The sequence below is a fragment of the Berghia stephanieae genome, chromosome 2, assembly GCF_034508935.2.
Source record: "Berghia stephanieae isolate SIO BIC M18660-M18661 chromosome 2, UCSD_Bste_1.3, whole genome shotgun sequence".
Taxonomy (NCBI): Eukaryota; Metazoa; Mollusca; class Gastropoda; order Nudibranchia; family Aeolidiidae; genus Berghia; species Berghia stephanieae.
Window position 1 is genome coordinate 58,082,584 of NC_088361.1, and position 20,561 is coordinate 58,103,144.

At 34.3% G+C, this 20,561-nt stretch overlaps 2 protein-coding genes across 2 annotated transcripts in view; one reads left to right on the top strand and one right to left on the bottom strand.

The window, feature by feature from the left end:
- The first annotated feature begins 7 nt into the window (after window positions 1-7).
- LOC144965219 (ribosome biogenesis protein WDR12 homolog) lies at window positions 8-14,195 on the top strand. Its single transcript, XM_078900320.1, has 11 exons — window positions 8-95; window positions 4,659-4,747; window positions 5,087-5,187; window positions 6,682-6,788; window positions 9,631-9,749; window positions 10,130-10,290; window positions 10,660-10,705; window positions 10,929-11,167; window positions 12,738-12,843; window positions 13,343-13,466; window positions 14,010-14,195. Exons 1-11 carry the CDS (start codon window positions 40-42, stop codon window positions 14,140-14,142), a joined length of 1,281 nt encoding a protein of 426 aa, XP_078756446.1. The 5' UTR covers window positions 8-39; the 3' UTR covers window positions 14,143-14,195.
- Window positions 14,196-15,761: 1,566 nt separating this feature from the next.
- Window positions 15,762-20,561, bottom strand: part of LOC144965222 (male-specific lethal 1-like 1) — a 32,721-nt gene continuing 27,921 nt past the window's right edge. The window contains exons 7-8 of the mRNA XM_078900325.1: window positions 18,415-18,487; window positions 15,762-16,360 (exon numbers count right to left, since the gene is read on the bottom strand). Of these exons, the coding sequence (XP_078756451.1) occupies window positions 16,273-16,360; window positions 18,415-18,487 (161 nt within the window). The 3' untranslated portion in view covers window positions 15,762-16,272. The remainder of the gene's footprint in view (window positions 16,361-18,414; window positions 18,488-20,561) is intronic.

Below are 20,561 nucleotides of genomic sequence, written 5' to 3' on the forward strand. Positions count from 1 at the left end.
ATTTGAAAGAAACGAAATACGAACTTAAGAGTAAACATCATGGAAACTGACAACACACCTCACGTGCAAGCCACGTTTTTCACAAAACAAGAAGAGTAAGCATCCTATATTTGTATAACTCGTAAAACTTAAAAACAGATTTCTTAATAAATCGTTCTCCTGCTATAGACATTGTTGCCTTTTTTACTGATTTGATCCCAAATCCATTGCACCTGGACCTTGCGAGGACCACGACTCCCAACAAAAAAAAATCGATTTTTGTTTCTTGTGGAGAGTTGTCCACAGGCATGTCTTGGAATAACGAATGGGTTTTTATGCCAAGCTATTCTTTAAAATTTGGCAACTTAATATTTTGGTTGAAGAAACAATTGGTCACATTTTTGGAACTTTTTGATTTTGAGTGCTCCCTCCCTACTCCCTGTGCCCTATTAATAAATAGAGAGGTGGGCCTTTGGCCTACCAACCTCCGCTGCACGTCCAACTCGCCTTGAGCATGCATTCACGTAAAATATAAAGATTTTTTTTTTTAAACCTACCTCTGTTTCAAAAACTAGCATCTATCAACTTTCTAAGAAACATTTTGATTTTTCAGAACTTTAGTTCGTTAAAAAAATACCGGCCAATCTGACCCGTTGAGTCGAATGAAAACGAAATTTTGTTGTTTACACGGTTCAAAGGAAATGCCGTAATTAAGCTTTCATGGACTTCCTGTGTTGTTTTTACAGTGTCACGTGACCGTTTTGAGAAATTTGTCGTCTGCTACAAATAATTAGACCGGTAGGGGGTAGATATTTTCGTTGGAGCAGAGAAAAAGTGAGTATTATTTCTTGGACTTGTAGAGAGGCCTAGGGTCCACCAGCAGTCAAGTTTATTGAATAAAAAAAAAAAGGCCTTTTTACTGCACTAATGCACCAAATTGCATACCTATCTATGGACACTTTGTTCCGTATCTTTTTCCCAATAAACTTTTTTAAAAACCTGGGGCCAGGGTTGCTAGTTTGGCCTCCTGGTGGCCAAATTTGAGAAATTTGGCCTTTTCCCAAGCCATTTGGCCTCCCAAAATTTGGTTTGGCCACTTGGCCTCCTGTAACCAACTTTTTGGCTTCCTCTGACTTTCCCTGTTATATCGTTTTACTCTGGTACCGGTAAAACTTATTTTATTTGGCAATCTAAATATCTAAATGCAACACGTGCTAACGCCACAGATTGCATTTGTTAATGCTTCTATATATACGAATTTTCCTTATCCTATCTAAATTGTTTAACAAATCTAAAGAGTTTTCGCGAGGCTAAGGTGGGTTTGGTGGTATTTGGGCTCCTGCCGAGGAATCTGGCCTCTTGCTATAGCTAGTTTGGTCTCTTACTCAAAAATGATCTGGCAACCCTGCCTGGCTAGGCGGTACCTTGATAACAGAAACGATACCCACACGATTTCGCGAGGAATTAATCATGAAAACAATTAGGATATAATTTCAACACAACTTTTGAAATTCATCAAGGATTGTCCATTACCGAATGTTTTTTGATAGAAAACAAATGCATCTTCAAATCTAAACTGCTTTTGACGGTAAGCGGTAAGTTTTTTATTTATTTTTCGGTCCAAACGAATGATTTATCCTGGTATAGAAGCTAAGTATTGGTAACACCGGCGCAGCTCTCTAGGCTGCCTCTATTCTCACCCCCCCCCCCCCCCCCCCCCCCCCCCCGGCCGATTGGATTACCGAAAAAAACGTCGCCGGCTTTTTGCGATTTCGATTTGATTGATTTTTTTTTTTAATTGTGCAACTTGTGACAAGAAACTTAACAAATTACTGCATTACAACCTTTGGATTAAACATACAACAATTGTGGACTACTATTATTATGAAGACTATAGCATCCGGGGGGGGTGTACTATTATGAAGACTAGCATCCGGGGGGTGAGAATAGTCACTTCGTAATAAATAATAGACACCTGTCTGGGGATAACCAAAATTCGTTATCCCCAGACATATATATATATATGAACGAAGTGACTATTCTCACCCCCCCGGATGCTAGTCTTCATGTCTTCATAATAGTAGTCCACAATTGTTGTATGTTTAATCCAAAGGTTGTAATGCAGTAATTTGTTAAGTTTCTTGTCACAAGTTGCACAAATAAAAATAAAAAAATCAATCAAATCCAAATCGCAAAAAGCCGGCGACGTTTTTTTCGGTAATCCAATCGGCCGGGGGGTGGGGGTGAGAATAGAGGCAGCCATATATGAAACTCCGCTCCTTTAAACAATTATCCACATTCCAGAATATGGAATGTTTCCAAATGCACATAGAAATAAGGAAAGTTAATAAAATATCTATAAAAACATAAAATTAACCAACATTAAATCAGTTGTTACTACATATACACAATATGCGTCGACTTCGAAGTGGGTGTCATGGCCGAATGGTTAAGTCGTCTGCCCTGGAACTTTTACCAGAATTGACGTTGTGGGTTCGAATCCCGGTTCCGCCACTTGTTTTTTTTTTTTTGGTGCGAGTCTATTCTTTTCCCCTATTTGTTTGGCCTTTTGTTCCGTTTCTGAGCATGAATTTCTAATAATTGTTTTTATTTTTTAAAAAATATTGGGGTTTTTTTCTCCTCTATCTGACCATTTGGTCGCTCTCTGAATATTTCTGTTTGTTTGCTTTTTACTTATTTATTCTTTTTAGACACTTTTTGAAATCGGAGTGGAGACGAATATGACAATTTGCTAGAAACTAGAAAGGAACCAAGAGAGAGATGGAGAGAGAGAGAGTTTAAAAAAAAAATTAAGGAGAGTTAATAAAATATCTATAAAAACATAAAATCAACCAACATTAAATCAGTTGTTACTACATATGCACAATATGAGTCGACTTCAAAGTGGGTGTCATGGCCGAATGGTTTAGTTGTCTGCCCTGGAAGTTTTACCAGAATCGACGTTGCGGGTTCAAATCCTGGTGTCTGGGGATAATGAAAGCCCAGCCTTTTCCTTATCCCCAGACAGGTGTCTGGGGATAATGACAGCCCAAACTTAAATATAAACTTGGTCAGATGCCACCACTTGCTGGTCAGGCACTTTCGTAAAGACGTGGTCCTTGCCAAGTGGAGTAATTTTAACCAATGTTTTGATTAGCAACTAGGTTGCCGCTTTAGATTTTTTTGGTATTGGTAGTTTCTTTTTTTCTTCTTCTGACATGGGTGCATTTTTGTATAAGTTGAAAAAAAAGCATAGGTATTGCTGTGGCCACATTCATCATGGTGCCATGAATGAAGTCTTGTCTAGTCGGCCATATAATTACAAAAACAATACACATCAATGCAGTGGGAAATTAATGAGAGTAGGTATTCAAATATTTCAGATTTTATTCTTCATTGTCACATGGTAGTTTCTATAGACATCAGCACCCTGATTCCCTCGTCATTCGAGCCTTTGGAAACTGCAATAGTTGTAGAGTTGTCCTCAACACAGTATTGAAGAGGCGTTGGGGGTTGATCTGATTCATTCTGAGACAAAATCGCTCTATATTTAGGACTGCTCTCAATTTAGCATCTATGAGGAAAAAAGTGTGGGCTCACAGAGGAACACTTGGGGACTGACAGATTAAGTGGATTTTAAAACCTCAACTGTACTCTAAAAAATTTTTTTTAATTTATTTAATTTTGGCCAGAAAACTTGGATTATATACATTACAATGTTAGACCTGTAAATTCTCAGTCAATTAACTGAAATCAGTTAATTCGTCAAATTCAAATATTTCTTAAAAGGAAAGAAAGAAATGAAGAAAAAAGAAAGAATTCATTAATCGTAGTCGAATGACCATGAAGTAATTAGGAATTTTCCACAGCGCTACACATAGCTCAAGGGCCGTTTTGATTTATGATGGATATATTGCCAAGGCTAAGCGACGCTTCTTAGAATTGCTGTCTGAACACACCCCAGTGTATTTTCACACAGCCTTCGTGAAATTATCTTTTCACTTTCCAAACCTGTCGTGATCCCAATGGTAGCCAATTTTAACTGAGCCGCCGAGCGATAAATTTCACTGTTTAGTCTAAGCCAAAATTGACCACATTTACTTGGTAGAACCTAAAAGTATGAAAAAGTTTAATGCGAAAGCCGGAAGTGCGAAATTTGGGAATAAAAGACAAAGCGCCCAAGCACTGGCAAAAGAACCCCCCACCCCCAAAATGCATACACATTCAATTCACCATTCACACAGATACTCTCGAAAAAAAAATCTTGAGAACGGAAACTGTTCGGAGTAATAGAGATCAAGTTTCTTTTCCTGAGCATTCAGAGAAATAGTCACTTCATTTCTTTATTTTTCTTGCCTTGATTATTCTTTGTTAAGAGCTTTGATCACTTTGCCTGGATATTGCATTACATAAATGCTGAAGTTTTTTTTTTTTTGTTTGTGTTTTTTGTTCTGTTTCTTAGCAAGAAATTAAAAAATTCTCTGATCTTTTGTTTTCGTTTACTGATCGAGGTTTATGTTTGGTTATTTATTGCAGAATGAGAGAATTGATTATAGCTTTTCAATCATAGTTCATGAGGAACCTGATAATCAGTGAGCTAAAGGACTTATTCATCTGATTCTCGCCAGGACAAATATTTTGCTACTCTGATATTGCTTCATTAATTCCTTTGATTTCAGATACTCCATACCAGACACACCTTTCTCAATCCCATCAACAGTCACATCAAAAGAATTAAATGGAATTGTTCATGGTGTGTTAGATCAAGGTAGGATAATTATTTTGTAAATGCTTATTGCCTATTGGGTTAATGTAAATATAGTCGGAAGTATTTTTGCTTTTTTTACATTTCATTTAATCAGAAGTTCAAAGTGAGTCTCTTAAATTAAAGAAGAGCCCAAAAAGATTGAGTAAAATGTCTGGAAATGAGCACAAAGAATATCAATTTAAAAAATTAATTTCTTCAGCAATGCCTCTTAAATTCATATTTCTGAGATATTTTGTTTGTTATTTCAAATATTTATTTTTTTAAATTTTAAATCTTTGTGCGAGTGTGTGTGTGTGTGTCTGTGCTTAATCTATGTAATCTATTATGCTTTTTCTTCAGGTGTTGCCATTGATGAAGATGTTGAATTTGACTTTTTGATACAGGGTGAGTTCCTAAAAACATCTTTGGAATCTCATTTGGAAGAGAAGAACATCTCATCGGTATGACATTTACATCATTTAATATAGTTGATGTTGAAGCACTTGTTACCCCACTTTGTTTTGTTTTTGTTGTTTTGTTGGATTTTTATTTTGGTCTGAAATACAAATGAATTGCTGTAAAGTGAATTTTCTTATTGCTTCCAATGACAAAGATATAAAGGAATATGATCCCGAGGCCAGTTTTCATAAAGATTTTGCAGGAATATTTAAACAAAACCCACTAAAAATTTCGAAAATAGGTTATCACTTTAGCTATGTCCCCTGTCTAAAGTGTTTGGAAACCATCTCACCACTTTAACTACAGATCAAACTAAAGGAAACAAAACTAGAGTTTCGGATGGGAAAAACTGCTCAAAACTGTTGGGGTTTTGTTTTTGTTTTTGTTTTGTTTTTTTGGGGGGGGGGGGGGGGGGGTTGTTTTAATTAATTTTTTTTTTTCTTTCCTGTGGCTATATTGCCTAAGCACTATTGCTCCAATCCGCTGAGCAATGCAAAATTTTGCTGTTTTTCAAAGAAAAGAAGAAAATAGAAAGAAAAAGTACACTTTTTTTTTTCATTTTACAAAAGTTATTTTTTAAATAATTCTTGGAAAGTGATTAATCTAAATACTTTTGAAACAAATTTGATTCTAGGTCCTCTCTCCCCCCACCACTTCCATTCTTATCTTTATCTGTGTCTCTCAGTTTTAAACCAACTTAAAGGACATTATAAACCGAAGGCAAAGAAGGAAATATGCAGAATTTTGCATTATCTTTTGATTTCATTCTTCCTAATTTTTAAATCTTTATTTTTTTTTTTTGCTATTCTGTTTTTACAGTTTACGAAATTGTTTGTTTTTTTGGTTTTGTTAAAGGAAAATCATGATTTTTTACATTAAAGTTCACAATTTGGGTTTTAACTCAACTCTTTCCTATTTCCCACCATTCGTTTCGCTTAAACATGATTTTGTACATTGGGTTGTTGGGTACCATATCTTGTTTGCTTTTTTATCTTTTGTTTTCTTTCATTTTTATTTTTGTTTTGCTTGGTGTTGTTTTTATTTTATTCTAGAACCTTGCAGCAAAGAATTTCTTTTGCAAACCTGAAAGCAACAAATGGCTTTCAGCATATGTCAACCATTTTGGGAATGTTCATCCATTGAAATTGAAAAAGCTGAAGCTATTCGACAGTGTCCTGTTAACATTCAAAGTTATGCAAAAACATTCATCACTGCTCTGGCTTCATTTTTATTTTATTTTTTTTCATTTCATTGCCTTTAAACAATTTTATTTAAAAACTATTTTTTTTAAATTTAGGCATTTGAAATATATCCACTTGTTTCTCTTTTTGAAAATGAAGTTTTTGTCTTCATTGATTTCAGTTATTTTATTGCTTATCAAAGTACTCCTGGGTTATTTGCATAATGATCAAATTTTTAGATTATGGTAACATAAGTATACAGTCTGTCACCATTTCTGCCTTCAATAATGCCTTTTAAAAAAAATTAATTTTCAGGAAACAGTTGTTGAAATTGAATATGTACAAAGGGAAGCAGCTCCTCGTCCTGAAACTTCCTTAGCACATGATGATTGGGTTAGCTGTGTTAGAGGCAGTTCTAACATGTAAGTACATTTTCTTTTATACATGCCTGGCTAGATTTTGGATTTGAAATAGTTAAAGAAAGAGATAGCAAAATGTTATGCTTAAACAAGTTTGTTCTCTACTTCCAGTTTAAAAAAAGATCATGGAATAAATATCATAGGTCTCAATTTTCCGGTAATATAATGGAAATCCGCTATCCCTTTTTTCTCTGATATGTCTCCATCAGTCAAAAGAGTTGCTTGGGGGAATGCCTCCTAGTAGCTCTCCCCCTACCTTCTTCTCCCTCAATGTCTGTCCATGATAGCCTCAACATTCTTCTATACATCCACATCTCAAATTACTCTAATCCTCCTTGTAAATTCTTTGTCAAGCGTCCACATTTCACAACTGTATAAAAGGGAACTTATAGCATATGTTTCCACTACTTTCTTTCTGGTCTTCAACTTTAGGTTGTTGTTTAACTTTGAAACACATTTTTTGCTATTGCTATTCTTTGTTTTATATCCTCTTTGTCTCGTGCATCGTGGGTAATGATTGTGCCTAAATATTTAAATTTCTTTATTTGGTCGATAAACTCTTCTTTACTTGCCGCTCATTATGTTTATATCCGAGGTCAAGTTTTCAGCTTTTTCGCTCACGCTTTCTTTGTAATAATTTTTTATTTGATCGTTAAATCTCAATAAATCTAATTTGCAGTTTTTGTTCCATTTTCTTTTTGTTTATTTGTTTAAGTTTTATTTTCAGCTTGGTCTGGACCTTTCGGTGGTCACTATTACAATCTGGCTTGGAATAGTTGTTGCATTGCACACAATATTTCTGAATAGATGTTGGACCAGAATAAAGTCTATCTTATTTTTATAAAAGCCATCTAGGCTTACCCATGTTCACTTCTTTCTATCATGGTTTTTAAACCATGTAATGACAATGGTGAGGCAACTCTTTCCCCTCTTTCATTTTTGGTACCTAGTCTGTGGGGGCCAACTATATTTTCAATTTCTCTCGTTACCAACCTTAGCATTGAAATCACCAATTATTAGACAAATTTCATTGGATTTACTTTGCTTTATTGCTTGTTCCGTATCTTGATAGAATGTCTCAATTGTGTTTTCGTCATTGTCTGATGTTGGGGAGTAATATTTGAATAATATTAACATAAAATGGTTTTCCTTTCAACTTTACTAAAAAATAACTCTTTCTGAGATTGCAACATGATCTAAATAGCAATTTGATGTTGATTTGTCTAAAAGAATCCCAACTTCTTTCTCTTGGTGTTTTCCACCAGCATAATGCAATACAAAATCATCCTCTTTCACTACTCCTTCTCCTTTCCATTTTGTTTCTGAGATGCCAAGGGTATTAATTTGGAACTTTTTCATTTCTTGAATAACGTTTTCAAATTTGCCTAAATGGTTTAAAGTACCTATATTCCTCATGGCCAATGTGATCGTTTTGTTTCGCACCAGTTTGAAACGTTCAACATGTTTGGGACAGCTGATATCCTGTGAATGTTTGTTAGAGATGGTGGTTTTCCGTTGCCTTCTGTCATTATTATTAGTAGAATTTAATTTGACTGAGTTGTGTTTGATATTTTCTTTGGCTTCTGTTGTTTCCTTCCACCTTTCTAATCTCTCTTTGTTTTTGTTTTTCTTCTGCATGCCTTGATTAATTCAAAAGTTTCAAAATGTTCACAATTGTGTTGTATTGTTTGTAGGTATTGGGGTGAATAATAAGGTGTTGTCATTTCCATTGTAATTAGATTACAATAGCTCACTGTGTTTGTCCTTAAAATAGTAAAACGTAAACAAAAATGGCCTTTAGAATGCCACTAAATTAATTGTTTAACATCCACGAAATTTTGTCAAAAGCAACACAAAGTCATCAGAGATCCTCTGAATATGAAATAAAATTCGTCCTATATAGAAATAACACTGAAAACAGCAGTAAAATGCAATAATTTTGAGAGCTCTGTGAATAGCAGCTTTCCAATGCTGAGCACAAATTCCTTTTTTACAATATGAAATTAGTGCAAAAGTAATGTATGAATTAAAAAGTCCATATCCAAGGAAAATAGGACAATTTTTGTTATGAAATCACAAGATTTCACCCAATTGGACCTACAAAGTTGTCAATATTGCTCAACAAGCTTGATTATATATGTTAGAACACGAGCCTGTTGATGATGTATACTTTAAACAACCAAAAAAATCATCCTTCCCAATAATCTTTCCAGATTAAAAAAAGATTGACATCCACATGACTTAATGTGTTTGAAATCGAGCCGGCCATCTTGAAATTGTTAAAATTCGTACTTTTCATGAGGAAAAAAAAACTTTTTACTAAATATCTGGTCACATAAATGACCTCTTTTCCCAAGCAATATTGAATGAATAATGTTTCAAATTCCTATGTGATGTGCTCTATATTTTCATTTTCAGCAGATTATAATATTGAACTGGAGATTTTTATTTCGTTTTGTAAATGGAGCTCGAAAGTTGTAATCCTACAATTTTTTTTGTAATAGTGGGCAGGGTCTGCTAAAATGTGCAAAACAAAAATGTAAAATAATCTATCAAGTTGACAGGGTCATGTATATGCTGGACATTAGAATCAGAGAAAGAAAGATTAAAGTTAAGGTGACAGGTTGTTTATAAAAATTGCAACCCTTCAGATAAACATACGTTATAGTGTTTTGTGTTCATCTTAAATTGTGTTGTAATTGTCATTCCTTTCATATTATTTTGGGGTAGAAATGTTTATGTAGTGGTTGATAATGTATAGTCTTTGAGTAAACCCTATTGTGTTGAGAGGGTAGTGATAGAAAATCCAAGATTTATCTTTATTTTTATTTTCATCGTTTAAAAGAATTGTATGTGGCTGCTATGACAACACAATTCGTTTATGGACACTAAATGGACAGTGTTTGACAACCATTCCCGGCCATTCTGCTCCTGTCAAGTGTGTGGCATGGCTTTCAGATTCAGGTCAGTGGCTATTAAATTTTCCGAAGATAAAAAAATAAATTTGAAAGCAATGTAAAACTCAGTATTTTTCCTTGAGGCATATTTCAACTATCTCTAAATGGATTTTGAAACAGAACTGTGTGAGCCTTTCAATCAATTCATCTTAAATGAATATAGCATTTGGAATGCCACCTATTAAAAATAAAGCTCATAAATAAACATGGCATAACCATGAATAGGTTCCTATATGTCAGTACAAATTAAAGGCATCACCTTTCCTGAATAGATTTTACAATTAGTTTTAACGAGATATTCGGTCATAAAAGCACTCAGTCAATAATGTTATAAATGAGAAATGTGATTTTGTTGTTTTGATTTTTGATTACACTTATGCTTGTCAGACACATCAGATGGGTCTCGCATGTTTATTAGTGGATCTCATGACCAAACCTTGTTTATATGGAGATGGAAACCTTCAACCAAAGAAACAGCTTGTTTGTATGCTTGCCGTGGACATGCGGGAAGCGTAGATTGTGTTGCAGTTAATGCTGATAGCCAGCGTGTAAGTATAGATTTTTATCAAGATTATCAATACTTACATCAAAGAATATGAATTCTATCAGCTATTTTTATATCAGTAAGATAGATGCAAATGTTTCTCAATTATTTTTTCCTCCAAATTGAAACCAAGTATATCTATTTAGCATTTTAAAAGAATGCTCACTCACTCACAGTCTGGTGCTTGAGGGAACAGAAAGAGATGGTAATTGATCCTCAGTCTTTAACTGCATGGGTAACACAATAATGATTAATTTTGTTCCATTAGAATTTTCTGCTCAAAGTTGCACACTGCAAAACATGTCTAGGCTTGGTTCAAGGTAACATTATTTGAGTTAAAAATCTCTTTTTTAAATGGAATTTTTCATTGCAGGTTGTTTCTGGATCCTGGGACAAAACAATCAAGTTATGGTCAACAGGTACTTTGAAAAAAATTATAGTTTTGATAGTGAGTTCCAGAATATTTATTTTCCCCACTCAAAAATTATAGTATCAAAACATCAGATTTACTTTTCTTTCAAGTAATGAATTACTGTACAGAGAAAAAGTATTGCAATGAAATATAAGTCCATTTAACTCTAAACACTTGCCATTGAAATATTCTTCAAAACAGTGTTTTTTAAATTCAATTTTACTTTTCAGTTGATGGTGAAAAAGAATCAGGGGATGGAGAAAATGAGGATGGAGACCAACATAAAAATAAAAAAATGAAAATTAGTGGGCGCAAAGTGGAGACCTTAACCCCTCTCTTCACAACAGCTGGACACAAAGAAGGAGTGTCATCACTCGCCTGGATTAGTGAATCAAACTTGTGTTCTGTTTCCTGGGACCACACTATAAGGCTATGGGATATGACCACAGGCACTGAGACTCAAGTTTTGGTGGGTTGCTTATATTTATAGAACTCCAATCTAATTGTATCAAAATTACTTCCAACTATTATTTGTCTGTCGTACAAAATTTAAAGATATTGATTACAAAGATCTCTGAGTGATTTGAGGGTCACTATTACAGTTTATGATCTGCAAGTCATTAAAATTGAAATTTGCCCATGAATTCTTTGAAATATTTGCCATTGCAATATATAAAAAGCTCAATTATTTTTATAGAGGGGAATTGTTTGGAATGATTAATTTTCTTTTATCTGTGTGGCAGGTGATGGTTTTATATAAGCACACTGCATTAGTTCTAGTTATAAATAGATTGTTCCATTTTGCATCATTTCTTTTACGTAAGTTATTTCAATATGTTTTCAATAAGTCTGCGGAAATAGGTGTTGATTTAAACATCTTAAATGATCTTTCACTTTTATTTACATTCAAGATTGTTGTGCTTACCTGTAGGTTGATGTGAAAATTGAGTATTACAAGTGATTGCTGTCAGAGAGGGATCATATTGTACTCTATCATCCTTTATCCCATTGATTTGTACCAATCACTGTTTCCTCATTAAAGTTTACATCTATTAGACGTTAGTGTTTTGTCTTGGTTTTGGCATTTGCTCAAAGGTATTGAAAAAACAATAAGAGAATATAAGTACAATTCTGCCCTTTCAGCGGATGTTGTTATTCAGGGTCTCGTGTAAGTTTAGTCTGAGATCTGCATGTTTTTTGAGTATTTTGCCAGAGACGTGCAAATTTTTTAAAGCTCAACTGCTATGTCTTAAATCAAAAGTGACATTTGCTTGTAACCCATTGGATAGGACACTAGTCTAAGCACAGAGTACTTTCCATCAGCTACCTAATGATTGCTGAGTGGACAAGAGAAACAGAAAAAGATCTTGACTGTACAGGCTCTATCTATATAGGTATATTTGCTTGTTAGGCGAGTGCTCTACAACTCAGGTATTGAGGCACACTTCTTACATCCTATCAATGTGACAAATTACAGAGCAGGCAATGTGTAAGATAAAGATGTGAAAAAGTGTGTATGAAATAGAACCAGACAAGTACAATATAATTTTTAAAAAGCAATCTCAGAAGAACAGTCTTCTTCGACTTATACCCTATTGCTTTGAAATCCATAATATAATCCAAATGAGCAGAAAGTGGTGTTATTGTTAAAAGCTTTTTGAGGATGTTAGTTCAGCAGTCAGTGTAAAGAATATATTTAGACTACAAGAACATGTATTTTTCTGTTGAATGTTGCTTTTTTCGAAAACTTCTTGTCATGCACATAGGACCATTTTAAGAAATGAGAGAAGTATTTTTTGAAGTAAAGCAGTTTGGAATCACAATTTCAATTTCATATGCCAGATTATATGACTGATTTTATGGTTGACTTTTGCCATTTAAAATATTAAAGCATGCCATATCGAGAGGATGGTGCTATATCTAATTTTACTGCTTGAGGCACTTTTAATCACGTGAATTTCATGCTTTCATCTTCAAGGTAAAAACCTATTTCCTATTTCCCCTAACTATAATTTTTCTTTTTTTTTTTTTGTCAACAGGAGGGTCCAAAAGCCTTTTTTGATGTATCTCATTCTTCTCTTAATGGCTTACTTGTATCAGCATCAGCCGACAAATATGTCAGGATTCATGACATGAGAATGAAAGGTGAGCTGCGGTGAATTTTTGTGGATAAAACGAAAATTTTTTATTTAAACTTGAAAATTGGTGTAATGATAATTGTCAAATTGGTGTAATTATCAAAGAGTATGGTTTTAAAATTAAGCCCATAAGAGCCAAGAAGATTGTTTGTTTTACATGATCCTTCTCTAAAATTACGCTTCACATGACATTTGTCAATAATAAGACGGTGTTGGTAAATCTGTAGAGCAATGTTGCATTTTCTTACAAAGTCAAGTGTCCTTGATCATGCAATGAAAATACAGGAATAATATGAACACATACACAAATACATACGTACATGTTTGCACATATAATCTTGCTCAAGATTCATACATCTATCAGTTGACTCACTTAAATATTCAATCATCATGACGATTAGATATGTCCCACTCAACCCTTTCTGCTAATTTTATTTTTTTAAATTTACTTTTCTTTTTTTTTTTAATGTATAACCAAAAATAATGTTGCTTTCCAAAAATTTCAGAGATGAAAGGATCATATACATCTCACACTGCTTGGATATCAAGTGTGGATTGGTCCAAGACAAACGAACATCTTTTCATTTCTGGGTCTCATGATAAATTGATGAAGCTTTGGGACATGAGAAGGTAATTTATTTGTTTGTCCTCAGCTAAGTTGTGTGAATATTGTTTTGCTTGCAGCTGGTCTTGGTTGCATTTTCTAAAATAATTCAAACTCACTGTTAGTGGTCATCAATCCAATTATGCGGCTATGTGGTCTAGTGGTATGACACTTGCTTTCGGATCGGAAGGTCCTGGGCTCGAGCCTCGCGCATAGTTGAGTCCTTGGAAAAGGCTCTTTACTCACATTCTCTCAACGTACTCGGGTGTATAATGAGCACCTGGCCGTTAACAGCATTGTCTTTGTCCGAAAAATTGTAATATCGCCTAATGTTGCTGTTGACCAGGGACCCCTTGTAAAGCGCTTTGAGCATGTTTAGTGGATATTGCGCTATAGAAAAGCTCAATTTTTTTTTTTATCATTGTGTAAATTTTTTATTGAAACTTTGAGTGCTTGAATCTACTTTTATGAACACTTACTTATGTTTATTTTAAATTTCTAATGTTTATACCGTAGTTAGCAAGTTATACACATTCTTCTCATTTAATTTTTTTGTTTCCATGTTTCAGTCCTAAAACCCCATTGTACAACTTGATTGGGCAAAAGGACAAGATTCTTGCTGTGGATTGGTCCATTCCTCATTTGATGCTGTCAGGTGGAGCAGACAATCAGCTTAAGATTTTCAACTACAACAATACTTAAAATATGTTTTTTATCCTATTTGATCAAATAAATTTGTGAATAATACAAATGTCTATGTTTGTTTTGTTCTTTTTTTTAGGTGAGGAAAACATAATGGACCCATTAAATGGCAAAAAGTTTACCCTTCAATTATCACCATGGGTGTCAGTTCTCCATTTTACGAGGATTTTGGGTTTCACAATATCGTTAAATGGAGACCTCCCGTTAAAATTGTAGTCACTGATGAATAACAGAAAGGTATATCATCGATCAATTGTTTTCATTAAAATGTAGCAAAAATTTCCCTGTCACCTTTTTTTATAATATGTTTGTTTGTTTGTTTGTTTGTTTGTTGCTTTAGGTCTCTTCCAACACAATTGAGGTTATATGAGAGACCGCTGAAACAAAAAAACAAGCAATCTAACAAAAATAGTACAAATGTAAATCAAAATCATAACCTAAAGATATCATAAGCTAAATTATAAATAACCAAGAACAAACAGGCAGAAGATTTACAGAAAAAAAAAATATCCCTGTCAAAAATACAATCACAAACCAAAGAAGCAGGATAGGCTAGTAAAGAGAAGAAGAAACGACATCACTATCAGATCGTACACCCGTGTGAACATCATAGGTATATGATTCAAGGGTGATGCTCCCATCCAACCACAGATCACAATTCCAGAAATCTCATAGGGCAGCGCATGTCAATTTAAAGTCTGTGCTTCTATTCAGGTTTGGCAAAATATAGTCATTTGAGTTTTGAAATTCAGTACTGCTGGAAAAATGCTCACCATATCCAAAAATTTTAAAAAGGGATATTGAAACCGGATTTAGAGTTCATCTTAATAGGGAAATGTTTGTAGTGATGCAGGCTGTCTTTAGTACAGATAAAGAGGAGGAACAATTTGAAGTGAAGCCTCCAATCCTGTGGAATTTTGATGGTGCTTACACCACAATATTAGAGCTTAGGAGTAGGAAGGTGTCACAATACACTGCACAGCTAGATTTCGATTTTGATGATAGAACTTACAAAGCGGTGGTGTTAGTAGTAGGGATGACAATGAGGTGGTGGTGGTAGGGATGATGATGTGATGGTTGTTGTAGCAGTGGTGGTCGTAGGGATGATAATGTGGTGATAAGGTTAGTGATGTGAATGTAGTATTTGCAGTAGTGATGGTGGTAGTAGGGATGACGAAGTGGTGGTTGTTGTATCGGTGGTAGTGGTTGGGATAATAATTTGGAGGCAGTAGTAAGTAGTGGTGGTAGTAGAAATGAGGATGTGGTGGTGGTTGTAGCAGTAATTGGTATAATGATTTGGTGGAGGTAGTAGTAGTGGTGTTGGTAGGGAAGGGGATATGGTGGTGGTTGTAATAGTAGTAGTGGTGGTAAGGATGTTGATGTAGTAGTTGTGCTGAGTCTTTTTTAATTTATTCATAGCAAAATTTGAAAAAGGGGAATGGTTATGGTGATGAGCGGAGATGAACCACCATTTAGGTGGAAATCCGCTTTTAGGCAGAAGATTCACAGCCCTGGTTGATTTTGATGCCCTTCCTAGCCCAGGGGGGCACATATTCTCCCACCCTTGGGTTAATTGAATAATATTCTTAAAAATTGCTAAATGGCCACAAGTGTGAAGATAAGGTTTGCACATCAAAAATTTATTCAATTCACAATATAACCATCTGTACAAACTATTACACATTTATACAATAATTTAATTAATACATGTCAATTTTAGTCAAGCTGTCTTAAGTAAAAAAACTGACTGAAAAAAATAATAAATACAATATTATGAAATACCATGCTTCCAGATCTTACCAAGTCAAACAAAACTGCATGTATTCCACAAAATAAACCATTCACTCATGACTTAATATGTATATATATATATATATATATATATATATATATATATATATATATATATATATATATACAAATTTAATGTATACACAGAGAAAGCAGGAGATAAAGAGAGTAACATTTCATCGCTCATAGTATTTTCTCATAAAATTCATTGCAATTATTCACCTATTGATTAACAAAACAATTTGAGCTCTGTGATTTTGGATGCGCAGCACCACTATGTTGGGTAATGTAAAGTATGTATATTAATTTACAGATGAGACACTTTCAAACGGCAGTTGATCAATGACGCTTGGATCCTTTTCCTCCATTAGATTTACACCGATTTGGAGGTAGGGAACTATTCATGTCCCATGGAATATCAAATTCACTGAAAAATGAAAAAAAAATGTTAAATGAAAAGATAACATTTCCCTCAAATTATCATGATGTACAAAACTAATTTAATCCTACAATGAACATGAAACTCAAATTCTGTGCTCACATTAAAAATTGCCACACAAATGCCTTTTTGGCCGGCAGTAGACCAATGCAGACCTGCCAAAGGCGACAAACACAAAAATCTCTCTCTGTAAAAGAAGCACCTTACAAAGCTGCCAACCCACCAAGCTTATTAAGAGGGATTAAGAGGGAGTTTTGGTCAGAAAATCAGGGAGATTCAGAAAAAATCAGGGAGATACATAAATGTATATATCTACATTTCAAAAGTCTGACAGCCGTTGTCTCTTGGGCAAGGTATAGTTGAATTAATCCACTCTTAAGCGAAATTACAAAGTAGCCTGCACATGCACTTAGAACACAAACAATCTCCATCCATGAATGTTTCTGGCAACTACTAATAAACTAAACATACTTGATATCAAGATACACTATGACTTGAAACAGTTTTAGAATGACCAACAATTGAGTTTAAAAGTTTTTTTTTAATGCGGGAGATCGGTGTGACGGGAGGGAGACGAACTAAAAATGCGGGAGTCTCCTGCAATTTCCGGTAGGATTGGCAGCTATGCACCTTAGACTAAACATCAGAGTTTGTACTATCTGGTATTTTAAATAGATAAGTAATTGAAAAGATATTGAATACTGTCATGAAATAAATGGATTCCATTCCAAAACAGGATACATGCCAATTTTCATCTTTTGAGTAATCACCATTAAAATGTAGCTGATTTGTGGTCCATTTCAACAGTATACATTTTTCTCAAAATCCATCCCATTTTATTTCAGGAAAAAGAATATTATTTTCATCAAAAACGGCATATAGACCAAGCTACTTTTTCTGCAAAATGATGTGTAGTTGTTTATCCAATCAGAATCTTGTAATTTTGTTAACAACTGTCGCATCTGCTTTGCTTTTTAGAAATCGACTCAGTAATCATTTGAAGACATTCCACATGAGATCTGTTTTTTCTCTTTTCAACAAAGGCATATGATATGTCGATGGAAAGGGCGCATCTTTCTTTCTTTGTAAAAGCACGAGCCTCATTGTTTAACCAATGAAAAAAGTCATCTTATGTACATAAAGATAAGCCTATATAAATGATCTCTCCCCATTAATCAACATATCACTTGGAGCCCTCAACTATTGATAATGTACGTATACGTTTGTTATAGTACTTTGTCTAACCAAGCAATTTTAATGCTGACATGTGTGTCTTTGTGTATCCAATCGATGCATTCACATGCTCTTTCATTGTCATACAAGTTGGTAAGTAATTACTAGATAAGATAAACCCCATCCCTCTTTCTCAAGATCTCCTATGACCAGACAAAGAAAACATTTGGATGGATGATTTGACCTGTCCAAATATTGTTGTTTGTAATCTCATTGGTCAATGATTGACAGATGCTTGTTTGAACTCTTTTGAAATGAGAGCTTTATTCAAATGACCAAGGTCAATACCCCTTCCCCCCCCCCCCCCCCCCCCTCCCCTCTCTCTCTATATATATAACAACCATCACGCATTTCAGAAAAATGCACCTTGAAAAATTGTCTAGTATTCCACGAATCCATGTTATGGGTAATTACTTGGGTAGTTTGGTCTGTTACAGAGGAAAATTTTGAATGATTGCCTTTAAGTCCCATTTTTACTGCACTAACCCTTTAGAGCAATCAAGATGATAAACTACTACTAATTCACTTGACTAGCACTAATACACTACTTAACTTTTGGAGAGTGGGAAACTGCACCGATTTGTTCCACCACACATCAAGTCTCTCACTGTCGGTACATTTTGGGTAAAATGAAATTTATTATTTTTAAAGGAGGAAATTCCTCCTGTGACTCAAAAATCGCAGATCCGAGGAAAACCATCAACACTGAATGATCCACTCAAATTAACATTAAAGTAAGCTCTGAAAAGAAAATGGATTAATGAGACAACAAACATGTGAAAAATTAACCTTAAATACAGTCAACTTACGCTGGTGAAATATATGGTATTGGCTGTCCAAATGCCATCACAGGTATTGAACTTGAGATCTCAATATGTGTCACTGAAAATTTCAAAAATAAATCCACTGATTAAAATATGATGATGAAGGTTATCATTATTATTGTTTATCAACTATGTATTTATCCACATCACGCTTATTACTGATTACCACATTGCACCAAAGTTCCATTTTTTGTTGTAATACAGCGGTCTCTGTTTATGAGCACTCTGGGTACGTTTTTATGTTTTTAAGGATTATACGGCACTTGAAACACATTAAGGTCATATCAGTGTCAGTAAAAAGGAAGAAAATGGGATAGTAAAAAGTTCTAGAATTACAACTAAAGTGGCCAAGAAAAGGGAAGACAAAAGGGGAATTGGTTCAAACAGGAAACAGATGTAGATTCCAAGAGCACACTATCAAAGTACTTAGTTTGAGATCACCTAAAAGTCTCATCCAGACACTAGCACAGGCCACGTCTAAGAGGAATACACTCAAATGTTTACAAATCATATATAATATGTATACAAAATATAATAAGGTTCTTAACAGAAAGATGATTTAAAAGGAAAAAAATATCATCTCCCAAAACTAACTATACATTTGACTGTTTCCCTCTCAGCCAGGGCCAGGACAAAATCAAGTAATCTCATTCAAAGACAAAGACAGAAAGCAAGTTGGAAAACATAAAGGGGGATAGAAGACAAAGTAAGTACCTCCCTGCCCACTATGGGAGGTCAGGAACCCCACCCAGATCAAAAGTTAACAAACACAAGAGCACATTGGCTAATGATTTCTATTCCTGTCATGACGTTGAGAACTAGCAAAATTGTATAAAGGGCAAATTAACATTCTCCCAACTGAGATGTTGCCAAAGGAACAAGTCAATATTAATTAAACTGACATGGCGGTTTTTTGCAAAAAGCAATCCCAAATTTTGCAAGCTAAAAACAGCAAAATTTGCAAAAATTTTGCGATTAATTTTCCTAAAAACCCATAATTAGTTCATGAAAGAGAGAGGTATTTGTTTGTTTTTAAGGGTTTCACAGCGCTTGCAACAAATGTAAGGTCATATCAGCGCCAGTAAAAAGGAAGAAAATGGGATCTAGTAAAAAGTTCTAGAATTACAATTAAAGTACCCAAGAAAAAGGAAGAACACGCTATCAGTGTACTTATTTTGAGATGTCAAAAAGGAGGAAAACCAGTCAAGCCCAAATCTAATGCAAATATAACATAGCTATTCATAGTTATTTAATATATTATTAGTCCTAAAGCACTTCTGATCATTAGACACATCCTGACCTTTTGCAAATATAATTTAATGAATTGTCATTTCCAATTAAACATTTTAGAGGCCTATAATGTCGCCCACTATATCAAGAGATTATGATAAACTTTTGGCCAAAAGACCAGGAGGTATATCTTTTTACATAACAAGCCCGGCTAGTGTCTGTATTATTGCAACCTTGTGATGATGCAGCTTATAAATAAGAATCTTTAATCAATTACAAAACATATTCCATCAACAAAGCAAATTTAAATTAGCCTATAAACAATCCTTTCTTAAATCGATCAGCCTAACTTATTATCTCTCAATTACCAAATGATATCTATAAACAGAATATGAAGATAGAAGGGTGGCTGAGAGAGAGAGAGGGAGAGTGAATTGATGAATTGATTTTTAATTTTTTTTTAAATTGTTTTTTAATTAGACACAAGTTGTAATGAATTCTATTAACAGATTCAGAACAATCAAACAAAAACAAAAACAAAACAAAACTTAAAAAGGAAGAAAAAAAAGAAAAAAAGACGCTTATAAAACTGCCAAATGTACTATCATGCTACAGCTAAAAAGTGCACAAATATTTACACCCATTTGCTCCATCCCCTTCCCTTTCGATCATCTTCTCATTCATGGCCACCATGTGTCTTGTGCTACTTTTGACATTTGGCGCCAGTGTGTCTAGACTAACGTCATAAATAAAGGAGTGTCACCCAAATTCATGCAACTGAGCAGAGGTGTCAAAAAATAATAGAAGGCATATTGTTTGTTTTCCCTGAACTACCACTTAGCAGAAAATGTTTGACATGACAAAAACGTAAGATTTATGAAAAGACCCTAAAATCCCCGAAT

Excerpts from the sequence above, each read along its gene's own strand:
- LOC144965219 (XM_078900320.1), top strand. The coding sequence starts at position 40 with ATGGAAACTGACAACACACCTCACGTGCAAGCCACGTTTTTCACAAAA. Across the intron at positions 6,789-9,630 it reads GTTAGAGGCAGTTCTAACAT|AATTGTATGTGGCTGCTATG; the intron begins GTAAGTACATTT and ends ATCGTTTAAAAG. Across the intron at positions 13,467-14,009 it reads AAGCTTTGGGACATGAGAAG|TCCTAAAACCCCATTGTACA; the intron begins GTAATTTATTTG and ends TCCATGTTTCAG.